This window comes from Gadus macrocephalus, chromosome 14 (assembly GCF_031168955.1).
Source record: "Gadus macrocephalus chromosome 14, ASM3116895v1".
Taxonomy (NCBI): domain Eukaryota; kingdom Metazoa; phylum Chordata; class Actinopteri; order Gadiformes; family Gadidae; genus Gadus; species Gadus macrocephalus.
Window position 1 is genome coordinate 3,603,196 of NC_082395.1, and position 13,215 is coordinate 3,616,410.

Here is a 13,215-nt window from a genome sequence, read left to right on the forward strand (position 1 = left end):
TCTCTCTCTCTCTCTTTCGCTATCACTCTCGCTCTCTCTCTCTCTCTCTATCTCTCCCCTCTCTCTCTCTCTCTCTCTCTCTCTCTCTGTCTCTCTCTCTCTCTGTCTCTCTCTCTCTCTCTCTGTCTCTCTCTCTCTCTCTCTCTCTCTCTCTCTCTCTCTCTCTCTCTCTCTCTCTCTCTCTCTCTCTCTCTCTCTCTCTCTCTTTCGCTCTCACTCTCTCTCACTCTCGCTCTCTCTCTCTCTCTTTCGCTCTCACTCTCTCTCTCTCTCTCTCTTCTCTCTCTCTCTCTCACGCTCTCGCTCTCTGTCTCTATCACTATCTCCCTCACTCTCTCTCTCTTTTTCTCTCTCTCTCCCTGTCTCTCTCTCTCTCCGTCCGTTCTCCTGGACTTAATTAACGGAATGCTCCAGCAACATGACAAATTGTCTCGATGAATATCTCCTCCGTGAACTGATGCAAACACACCATCGGTCAGAGAGCCAAGCCGGCTCTCCAGTCAGAAACATCCTTTCACAAAAATAACAGTTTATTTGCTTGGTTTGTTACCGTCTTACATTCAGACATAATCAGCTTGTTACCATCGTACATTCAAATATAATCAGTTTGTTTCCCATCTCACATTCAAATGTTAACAGCTTGGTACCCTATTGCATTAAATATAATCAGTTTTTTACCATCTTACAGTCAAATATAATCCGTTTGTTACCATTGTACATTCAAATAATGCATTGTTGGTATTGCTCCACCAATTCATATCCCCACTAGTAGGACCAGTAGCACAATGAAGAGAAAGACAACAGTGTTCAATCCTGACACATCTACATGATTCCTAGTGTGGCCATCTACACCTACTATGTTGGGTGTGTGTATGTGTCTGTGTGTGTGTTTGTGTGTGTGTGTGTGTGCGTGCGTTTGTATGGGTGTGTGCATCTGTTTTTTGCATAGGTCGATTGTGTGTGTGTGTGTGTGTGTGTGTGTGTGTGTGTGTGTGTGTGTGTGTGTGTGTGATTGTTTCTTTGTGTGAGTGTACGTGTTTTGTTTGTTTGCATGTGTGGTGTGCATCTGCTTTTTTGTATGTTTGTGTGTGTGCGTGTGTGTGTGCGTGAGAGTTTGCATGCGTGTGTGTGTGTGTGGCATGCCCTCATGCCTCCATGTGTGTGTATGTGGGTTAATCTACAGAGGATTCTGGCTTCAGTGTCAGTGGGCTCGGAGGTTAAGTAGGACTTGGATGTCTGTTCTAATGAGGGTGAGCCCCAGTCACTGCTGTGGGCCCTGGCCCCGCTGCGTCTTTGCAGAGGTGAAAGTCGACCTGCTTCAACGCTAATGCCAGGGTTAGGTATGACAATCTGGCCAGCAGGCTATACGGTCGACCCCTGACCGCTAACTGACCCGGCCCAGTGGACTCAGGGCAGCTAGGAGTCACCGCAGGGTGCGTGATAACAGTCAACATATCAACATGTATGGCCTCTCAACATGTATGAGCCTCTCAACATGAATAAGTCCCAACATGTATGATAGTCTCAACATGTATGATAGTCTCAACATGTATGATAGTCTCAACATGTTTGACAGTCTCACCATGTATAATAGTCTCAACATGTATGATAGTCTCAACATGAATAAGTCTCAACATGTATGACAGTCTCAACATGTATGAGCCTCTCAACATGAATAAGTCTCAACATGTATGATAGTCTCAACATGTATGAGCCTCTCAACATGAATAAGTCTCAACATGCATGATAGTCTCAACATGTATTAAGTCTCAACATGTATGATAGTATTAACATGTATCCGTCTCAACATGTATGATAGTCTCATCATGTACAATATTATTAACATGTGTGATAGTCTCAACATGTATGATAGTATCAACATGTATAAGTCTCAACATGTATGATAGTATCAACATGTATGACAGTCTCAACATGTATGATAGTCTCAACATGTATGATAGTCTCAACATGTTTGACAGTCTCAACATGTATAATAGTCTCAACATGTATGATAGTCTCAACATGAATAAGTCTCAACATGTATGACAGTCTCAACATGTATGAGCCTCTCAACATGAATAAGTCTCAACATGTATGATAGTCTCAACATGTATGAGCCTCTCAACATGATAAGTCTCAACATGCATGATAGGTCCTCAACATGTATAAAGTCTCAACATGTATGATAGTATTAACATGTATCCGTCTCAACATGTATGATAGTCTCATCATGTACAATATTATTAACATGTGTGATAGTCTCAACATGTATGATAGTATCAACATGTATAAGTCTCACATGTATGATAGTATCAACATGTATGACAGTCTCAACATGTATGATAGTCTCAACATGTACGATAGTATTAACATGTGTGATAGTCTCAACATGTATGATAGTATACACATGTGTGTCTGTCCCCAACATGTATGATAGTCTCAACATGTATGATAGTCTCAACATTTATGATAGTTTCAACATGTATTTTAGTATCAACATATAACTGCCTTTGTTAATGATTAACAACAATTATAGATCTTACATACATTTACTTACTTACATTTTCAGTGCTCTACAAATTAAATACATTATTATTATTATTATTATTACATAATCATTCCATCTATCTGAGTAACTGTCTCTCTATCCATCCTGTGTTCTTGGCAATCTCAACCGTTGGAGCAAGGCATCTCACCACGGTCTGGGTGAGGGTTCCCTTCCTCCCATGCTCAGAATGTAGAACCATGTTAGTAAGACGCTGGATGAAGGCAGCCACCAAGCGGAACACAGTCGCCCATCCATCATCCATCTATCACGATGAGCACGGCAAGCCTGATACGGGATCCTTCTCCTTGGCATGTGCTTGAGCCGTTCAAGCAGGGCCCCCACCCGAGGCGTGCAGGTCAAGCCCTCGTTTAGATCCAGACTTTAAGCTCTAGCACATTGGTCGCAAACTCAAAGCTTTCCACCGTCCCTCTTAAGACGGATTATTCCGACGCCACTAGTCCCATGGTGCATTCCTGGCGGCAGGTGTAAAATCTCGAAGCGCACATGGAAGGAGTTGCCCTCTGTCTCTGTTTAGAGCTCAGATCTAATTCCACTTGCGAGACTGTTCACCTGACAGACAATAATCATGATTTACCGATATAGTGTTTGTGATGATTGGTGACCAAGATTGCTAGAATGAATAGTCACTTTGATCCAGTCCTCCTTAACAACTATTCTCTCGCTCCTCTCTCTTCCTCATCTCATGCATGCACCTCTCTTTTTCTTTATATTTGCATTCTAAATCTTCCTCTTCTTTAAATCTGTCTCTCTGGGACTCCTTCTCTTCCTTCCTATGTCTTCTCTCCTCTCTCTCTCTTCTCTTCTCTCTCCTCCTCCCCCTCCCCCTCCCTCCCCTCTCCCTCTCCCCTCTCCCTCCCTCCCCCCTCCTCCCTCCCCCCTCCCCTCCCTCCCTCCCTCCCTCCCTCCTCTCTCTCTCTCTCTCTCCCTCTCCTCTCTCCTCCTCTCTCTCTCGCCTCTCTCTCTCTCTCCTCTCTCTCTCTCTCTCTCTCTCTCTCTCTCTCTCACTCTCTCTCTCTCTCTCTCTCTCTCTCTCTCTCTCTCCTCCCTCCCTCCCTCCCTCCCTCCCCTCCTCCCTCCCTCCCTCCCTCCTCTCTCTCTCTCTCTCTCTCTCTCTCTCTCTCTCTCTCTCTCTCTCTCTCTCTCTCTCTCTCTCTCTCTCCTCCTCTCTCTCTCTCTCTCTCTCTCTCTCTCTCTCTCTCTCTCGCCTCAAGATATCAGCCAGCTGCTGTCTTCATCCCATAGTCATTGCTTGTGTCTGCTTAACTGAAACCGTGATCTAATGCTTCACATTTAAACAGCATCACTGAGGAATGTGTGCAGCTGCTGATGTGTCCATGAGCAAGCAGAGAGCGACGGTTGAAGACCTCAGTGGTAGACCCTGCAGTGGGTCATGTGTTTCTCAGTGTCCCCAGAGTAGGAAGCCTTGGTCAAGGCTCTGTGGTAGTTCTAAGAGGGTGGGTTTGTGTGTGTGGTGTGTGTGTGTGTGTGTGTGTGTGTGTGTGTGTGTGTGTGTGTGTGTGTGTGTGTGTGTGTGTGTGTGTGTGTGTGTGTGTGTGTGTGTGTGTGAGTGTGTTAGTGTGTTAGTGTGAGTGTGTGGGTGTGTGTGTGTGTGGTGATAAACCACAATGTGAATAGCTATTGATGTAATATTGACTGCTTATGTTGTTAAGTCATGTATTGGAAAATAAATAATGATGGAGAAAAACACTCTCTGGCTCACGCATGCAAACACTCAGTTGCGCCAAGCAAGAGGCTTTGTTATCTACTTTTTTTTGTTAAATTTAATTAATCTTCATCTGTTTACTTTGGCTATGGGTCGGCGGATCTGGCGGGTCTTTTTTGGGCTAATTGTTCCTTTAATTTTATTTCTCCTGGTTTAGGGACGGTCTTGTTAGGACGGCGGATGTCTCCGGGTTCAGGACTCCCCCGCCGGATGACCTCCTCCACGTTACCTCCGCTCTGATCTGTTGAACTACAGCCTACAGATCCGTGCGCCGTTTTACGAGAGTGAGTAGCCTACACTGGCCTATCTGTCTATGGGTATGAAATAAGAACTCTAATATCGATATGCCTTTATATAATTATTGTTAAGATACATATTATCATTGCTTAATATATTACCATTAACAAATAGGCGTACAATGCGCTCTGCTTCTAAAGACAATTAATAGACATGGCTTTATTCAATTATTTATTATTTTATAAATTGACAAAATAGGTAATTTAGGGGAATAGACCTACAGAATTTATATTATTTAAAGAAATGAATTAGCACATTATACAAATTTATCCGATCGCTGATTGACGTGCAACCATACTGAGACGAGAAATTTCACATTTGGGAATCGTTTGTAAGGTGTACAATCTTCTGTTGGGCTTTATCTTTTCAATCGATAAAACAAAAAAAAATTAAAATGATCGAGCGCTAGTATCACGTCAGGCTTGAAGTAATTCTTTGTTCCGTGTAGAAATTAAAAGCGTGTGTCTATCTAGCCTATCTTCTAATCTGCGGACATGCTCCACGTCGCCGCCAGGGGGCGCAAACTCGCCGTCGTAAATTCACATTATTCTTGTTGATATCTTTCCTTGCCTTAAACATATATTTTTAATCGGCATCTATCAGCTCCAGCTTTCATTAAATAATAATAATAATAATAATAATAGGGCCTAATAATAATAATAATAATAATAATAATAATAATAAAAAAGGATATTAATAAAGCATAAAGAAACACGAGAGACGCGTGAAGGGTATCGAACAAATTCACCAAAAGCAGCAGGTCGGCTCGGGTCGGGCATTCCTCACATCTCAATCCTCTGGACGTCAATCAACGAACTCACAAAGCTCCGTGTGTGTCCGCGGTTGGGCTCGGGCTGTGTGTGTGCGTATGTGTGTGTGTGCGTGTGTGTGTGTGTGTGTGTGTGTGTGTGTGTGTGTGTGTGTGTGTGTGTGTGTGTGTGTGTGTGTGTGTGTGTGTGTGTGTGTGTGTGTGTGTGTGTGTGTGTGTGTGTGTGTGTATAGGGTAAGGACAGCCCCCTCCCTTATATGGATGCCGCCCCCCGGTGAAACGACAGCGAGCCGTCCCTCCCGTCACGTCGGGGCACGCAGTCCCTGCAGGTCCGCGGGCAGCAGGCAGTGTGTCAGCCGCCTTCAGGATCCACGCTTGCTCGTTGTCTTTAAAACACAACTTGTCAGCAGCGATCGGAGCAGCGAAGAGCAGCCCCGGTGAGGTCGACCGGCCTCCGGATCCCTGTTGCCTCCATCTTGAGTGTGCAGACTGTAGCAGCATCTGGTTGGTTCCGACTCGGCTGTTAAAGGGACAATCCGAATTGTGTTTTTTTTAAGAACATTTGTCATTTCCCGTTGGATTGTGTTTTTTTTTTGTGTTGTTGTTTTTTTTCTTCCTCCCTGCCACTGCGTGGATTACAGCCCCGGCCTTCTGTTCCTCGTCCTGGAGGCAGCTTCGTTGGAGGATAATCCCACTGATGCGCTATCACTACTACTAGGCACCAAAAGTCACGTATCTACCCAATAACAGTGCGTAAAATATCACAGCGCGTCGCGGGTTTGATACAAAGCCGGTGGGGACCGCGTCTGGTGGACCCGTGGGTGTAGAGAGACTGAGTTTCTACTCCTGACTGAATGCCAGTTTAACCTCGTTCATTGTGGGATTTAGTAGACAAAAGGTGCGTAAAGTTCTTGGAAACTGTCCGAAACGACATGGCGATGGTGACGTGGAGGAACAGCGAGGACAGCGGCGCTGACAGCCAGGTCTGCGCCATCTCCTCCCCGGTCTCCCATGTGACGGGACCCCACTCCCTGTCCGGTGACCTCACCCAGGGACACCTTGGCGCCGCGTCTTCCCTGGAGCTGAACTCGGCTCCTCGAGCGACCACACCGGGGGGCGCACCGGCTTCCCGGGCGGCCACCAGCAACGCGCCCTCCGGCTCCATGGAGAAGCAGCAGCAGCAACAGCAGCAGCAGCAGAGCCAGCACGTCGAGTGCACGGTGTGCGGGGACAAGTCGAGCGGCAAGCACTACGGACAGTTCACCTGCGAGGGATGTAAGAGCTTCTTCAAGCGCAGCGTGCGCCGGAACCTCACCTACACTTGCCGCGTGACGCGGAGCTGTCCTGTGGACCAGCACCACCGGAACCAGTGCCAGTACTGCCGCCTGAAGAAGTGCCTGAAAGTGGGCATGCGACGGGAAGGTACACACACACACACACACACACACACACACACACACACACACACACACACACACACACACACACACACACACACACACACACACACACACACACACACACACACACACACACACACACACACACACACACACACACGCACAAGAAAAACACAACCATAACGTAGTTCATGTTTAACGTGATATCGGATATATTTCTACAGTTATATATGATATCTGATTGGTTCTGTAAGGGCTACAACCGTCGAATTAAAATACAAAGAGCAACACCGGCCCGTTACTAGGCAGTTTTCTCCCTGTCCATCTCAACCAATCTCTGTGGCTGGACAGATATGGCGGCAAGCTCTTAACGATATCTAAATAATAACACATTGGAGCCAGTAATTATTAATTATGATTGCCTTCAGGCAAGAATATTCGTTATTATCGTTTTATTTGCACAAAGCAACGAAAATGTTGTTGTGTGTGTGTGTGTGTGTGTGTGTGTGTGTGTGTGTGTGTGTGTGTGTGTGTGTGTGTGTGTGTGTGTGTGTGTGTGTGTGCGTCTGTGTCTGTGTCTGTGTGTGTTATAATAATGAATGCTGACCAAATGTGCCACACTAAATGCCTTCTCACATGACCACGGGGGGCGAGACGTCAAAGCCACTAAATGCACATCGATGTGCATGTTGACGTGCACGTAGGCGTGCACATAAGCACGCACGTAGCTTTGCACGTCGGTGTGACGTAGGTGTGCCGCGTTGCACGTTTTTCCTGCCAAAACATCGGCGTGCCTGTGTGACGCGTCCCAAACCCCAAAGATTAAAGTGTGTGTTTATGTTTCCGTGCGTGTGCGTTGGTGTCCGCGCGTGTGCAGCGGTGCAGCGAGGCCGGGTGGTCCCGTCCCAGTCGTACCACGGGCAGTTCTCGCTCACCAACGGCGACCCCCTGCAGTGCCATCACTCGTACCTCTCGGGGTACATCTCCCTGCTGCTGCGCGCCGAGCCGTACCCCACCTCGCGCTACGGCGCCCAGTGTCTGCAGAACGGCAACGGCGGCGGCGGCGGCGGCATCCTGGGCATCGAGAACATCTGCGAGCTGGCGGCACGCATGCTGTTCAGCGCCGTGGAATGGGCCCGCAACATCCCCTTCTTCCCCGACCTGCAGGTCACCGACCAGGTGGCCCTGCTGCGGCTGGCCTGGAGCGAGCTGTTCGTGCTCAACGCGGCGCAGTGCTCCATGCCCGTGCACGTGGCGCCGCTGCTGGCCGCCGCGGGCCTCCACGCCTCGCCCATGTCGGCGGACCGCGTGGTGGGCTTCATGGACCACATCCGCCTCTTCCAGGAGCAGGTGGAGAAGCTGAAGGCCCTGCACGTGGACTCGGCCGAGTACAGCTGCATCAAAGCCATCGTGCTGTTCACCTCAGGTGAGGGAGTGGACGTAGAACCTATAGAGCACGCTTCACCTCAGCTCAGGGCGTAGACGTAGAACCTATAGAGCACGCTTCACCTCAGCTCAGGGCGTAGACGTAGAACCTATAGAGCACCTTTCACCTCAGCACAGGGCGTAGACGTAGAACCTATAGAGCACGCTTCACCTCAGCTCAGGGCGTAGACGTAGAACCTATAGAGCACGCTTCACCTCAGCACAGGGAGTAGACGTAGAACCTATAGAGCACGCTTCACCTCAGCTCAGGGCGTAGACGTAGAACCTATAGAGCACGCTTCACCTCAGCTCAGGGCGTAGACGTAGAACCTATAGAGCACGCTTCACCTCAGCACAGGGAGTAGACGTAGAACCTATAGAGCACGCTTCACCTCAGCTCAGGGCGTAGACGTAGAACCTATAGAGCACGCTTCACCTCAGCTCAGGGCGTAGACGTAGAACCTATAGAGCACCTTTCACCTCAGCACAGGGCGTAGACGTAGAACCTATAGAGCACCTTTCACCTCAGCTCAGGGCGTAGACGTAGAACCTATGGAGCACCTTTCGCCTCAGCTCAGGGCGTGACGTAGAATCTTTAGAACACGCTTCACTTCAGGTCGGGGCGTAGACGTAGAACCTATAGAAGCACACTTCACCTCAGGTGAGGGCGTAGATGTAGAACGTAGAACCTAGATGCAGAAGCTGTAGAAGCTGTAGAACACTCTTCACCTCAGGGGAGGACGTAGGTGTGGACGGTGTAGAAGCTGTAGAAGCTTTAGAAATGTGTGAAGATGTATAACCTATAGAGCACACTGCCTCAGGTGAGGACATGGACGTAGAACTGGTTGAAGCTGCGTCAAGGCCATCGTGCTGTTCACCTCAGGTGAGGGCGTAGAGGTAGAGGACGTAGAAGCTAAAGAAAACACTTAACCTTAGGTGAGGATGTCGCCGTAGAACATGTAGAAGCGGTAGAAAGCGCTTCGCTTGAGATGAGGACATAGATGTAGGAGCTGTAGAAGCTGCCGAACGCTGTTCACCTCAGGTGAGGACGTAGACGTAGAAGCTGTGGAACCTAAAGAACATTCTTAACCTCAGGTGAGGATATAGAACCTGTATCACCTAACACTGCCCACCTGAGAGGGACTAGAACCTGTCCTAACAAGACCGTAGAACTCTTCCACTCAGAACTAGTACTGGGATCCCCCCCCTGGCCAGTTTATTGAGTTTACAACATTTGTAAAAGGTTGTCTCTATCAATGGTTTATTACTACATGTGGAAGATTTAGCCTAGCATAGTATTGATCAATTGTTTTTAGCCGTATGTTAGGCTATCTATCTATGTGTATATTTATCAATTTATCAAGCTTATTTATCAATTATTTTTAGGCATATGTTATGTGGCTGTAGGCTATATATATATACATATATATATATATATATATATATATATATATATATATATATATATATATATACATATACATATACATATATATATATATATATATATACATATACATATATATATATATATATATATATATATATACATATATATATATATATATATATATATATATATATATATATATATACATATACATATATATATATATATATATATATATATATATATATATATATATATAAATATATATATATATATGTATGTGTATATATATATAAATTATTTATATATATACATATATATGTATATTCATATATGTATGCCAACATAAATATAGATGGATAGGCTATTTTTAGCAGGTATACTCCATAACACTCATGAATTATCAGACAGATGCTGCATTAAACGAAAATTTTATCATGGGTCTCCAAATATACCCTATTACCAAATATATTATATTTAAAAAAGAAATGCCCATTGTCAAGTTAAGAACTCAAACAGTTCCGTAAGCCTTTCGTTCAGGCTTTCTTTTTTTTACTAAAGCAGAAGCGGATTTAGTATGCCTAGTATAATTATTTTTCCAAATGTCTAACATGTATCATTCTTTGCATTCGGCTTTGAGTGTCGTTGCATAACCCCGGCCATTATATTCATATCATCGCTCGGATTGAATTGTAGCCTACTGCATCCCTCCTAAAAAATAAAAAATAAACAGATGTGTAGTTTTCCCCGTGAAACGAGCGACAGTAATGGTACAGTAACGTAACCGTGCGTAAAAGGACGAAATCGTGGTTGTATGTGTCGGATGGCGTGACGTTAGGGTGCATTTAGAGGGATACCGTCATGGTCTGGGAGGCTGTCAGAGGCCTATTTCTGTCGGTTCTCTACGCATGCGCCCCAGCCGCCGGTGGAGCTGACCGTTCCTTCACCCTGGCGCGTGAGCTCGTCTCTTCCCTCCTCTTCTTCTCCGGCTGCAGATGGGAGAAAATGCTCGCGTCAACTTGTTGGACATGGTGCATTGGTGCCAACTACCCGAAAAAAATATTTGCGCCTAATTGTGTGAAATTGTGTCGAAACAACTCGTCTGTAGTTTCAGGCGCGTCGTCAACATTAACAAGCGCAAATTAAAATAAAAGGCTCATCCTTGCGCTTTGATACAGAACTGAATTGACCTAATCAAGCCAATGAGAGCAAACACTCAAAGTGGAGATGATCAGATTAGGCCCTCCATTAAAACAAAAAGAATAAACGCCGTGCACTCAAAACCCATCCATAACGTGGAAATGAATACACAAAAAGCGCCATCTTGGACTCATGATGGCACGCATGAGCAGAGACCAGAGACGCAGAAGACCTCTCCCAGGGTCTCTTAAACAGTGATTAGACCGCTGCCTGCCACGGCTGGAGCTTTGTTGCTCTGTTTGTTCCCACGACGTCCCAACCCGTGTTTAGCACCCACGGGGGGCCGACTGGGAAACATCGACGAGTCTCGTCTTGTCTGATTATTTTGTGTTTCATCCTCTTCCTCCTCCTCGTCTGTAGACGCGTGTGGTCTGTCGGACGCGGCGCACGTGGACGGGCTGCAGGAGAAGTCCCAGTGCGCGCTGGAGGAGTACGTGCGCAGCCAGTACCCCAACCAGCCCTCGCGCTTCGGGAAGCTGCTGCTGCGGCTGCCGTCGCTGCGCACCGTGTCGTCGTCGGTCATCGAGCAGCTGTTCTTCGTGCGGCTGGTGGGGAAGACCCCGATAGAGACCCTGATCCGGGACATGCTGCTGTCCGGGAGCAGCTTCAGCTGGCCCTACATGTCCCTGCAGTAGGCCGCCTGTGCTGCTGCAAGGAATTCCCAACACCACAGACAGACCCCCACCAACTCCACGTGTCCTTCTTAATACTATTTATTTAAATGTGTGTATTTATAGTGTTTGTTCTGTTTTCAGACACCGGTTCTCCTATATATTCCGTCTCGTGAGGCTGCAGGGATAGCCCCCGTGTCGCGTTTGTTTTTCAATTTTTTTGTATCGCATCGTTTCCAACATGGCACTTTGAATTATTAATAATATGCTACAATATGACGACGGAGCACCGGCCCGCTCGCCTCACCCCAAAAGACCTCTTTGGTGGGTTTATTTCTACTCACGGCGCCCTCTGCATGCAAGAGCCGTCACACTGCAGTACGATATTGTGGCATCTCTCATGTGGTCATTATTCATATTCATTCGTTCGTTTGCGTTATATTCTATGAACAAGAGCATTTTTTTTATTTGAGATAACTATTCATAAAATATTCATAACTACCCATTTATCTGAAGTTGTGTGTGTTGTTGGTCTACCCTCCCCCCCAAGATAAATGAAGCAATAAGCATCACTGAGGCCACTGAGGCTCCACTTCACCTCCGGGGTCAAGTCGGGAATTCGGGCTCAGGCCGCCACTGGGCATGCGCAAGAACTGCGACTGCACTCGTAGAGTGTGTATGTGCGTGTGTGGGTGGGTGTGTGTGTGTCGGTGAGTGTGTGTGTGTGTGTGTGCGTGCGGGCGTGTTTGTGTTGATTTAGTTTCTGTTTCCTTTTGAACTCACCTCTGACGTACTGTGAAGACATACTGGTTTATCTTCCATGTGAAATTATAACTCATGATTTATAAATAAAGCATATTTCTTTTGTTTATGCTTATTAAATGTCGTTTTATGAGGCTAGATGACATTAATTAGGGGAATTGCATGCGTGCCAGGGTACGTGTGTGTGTGTGTGTGTGTGTGTGTGTGTGTGTGTGTGTGTGTGTGTGTGTGTGTGTGTGTGTGTGTGTGTGTGTGTGTGTGTGTGTGTGTGTGTGTGTGTGTGTGTGTGAAATACACGGGGAGAAATAATGAACATATAGGCCCCGCAGGATTACATGAAAGCAACAAAGAGAGTGAAACAACTTTAAAGGGTTAATAATCCGCATGGGCTTGTGTATAGAAGACAGAAAGGGAGAGAGAGAAGCTTGGAAGGGGGACAGAGAGAGGGAGGTCTTGCAGACGCGGTAACCAAACTAATTAGTTCCCGTCGAGTGATTCTCTAGAAAGTCCTGATTGGTCGGAGGCACGTCATTAGCCATCATGTCTCCGTTATTTTAAAACCTGATCTGAGAAAACTTTAAACCATGCGAGATGTTGTGATGAGCAATAATTAGGATTGTCGGTGGCATATGTGCCTTTATGGCTACTAGTCCAAGACGTTTTGCTGTGATAATAATAATAATACAATAATAATAAAATATGAATAATAATAATGTATATTATTAATGTTATTATTAATATTAATATTATTACTGTCATTAGTATATATATATCATAATACCGTAATAATATAGCCTAAATAAAGTGTAGAATATCTGGTTTGTATTGAGCCACTTGAATCATAAGATGAATTCAGTAAATTCAATATTCTGAATTGACAGACATCACTTTATCATTCTCTCCTTCCCAATGATCTGAATAGTATATATGCATGAACACTTTGACTGTATTAATAATTAAAATAATTATTATGGCCAAAACTACTCATATTAATCCCAATAATGGGATATAAATAAATAAATAAATAAATATGAATATAATTAATAATAACACACTTTATTTTCAGAAC

General features: G+C 45.6%; 1 protein-coding gene across 1 annotated transcript; it reads left to right on the top strand.

The window, feature by feature from the left end:
• The first annotated feature begins 5,339 nt into the window (after positions 1-5,339).
• Positions 5,340-12,253, top strand: LOC132472076 (COUP transcription factor 2-like). Its single transcript, XM_060071517.1, has 3 exons — positions 5,340-6,780; positions 7,636-8,184; positions 11,134-12,253. Exons 1-3 carry the CDS (start codon positions 6,291-6,293, stop codon positions 11,406-11,408), a joined length of 1,314 nt encoding a protein of 437 aa, XP_059927500.1. The 5' UTR covers positions 5,340-6,290; the 3' UTR covers positions 11,409-12,253.
• The last annotated feature ends 962 nt before the right edge of the window (positions 12,254-13,215 follow it).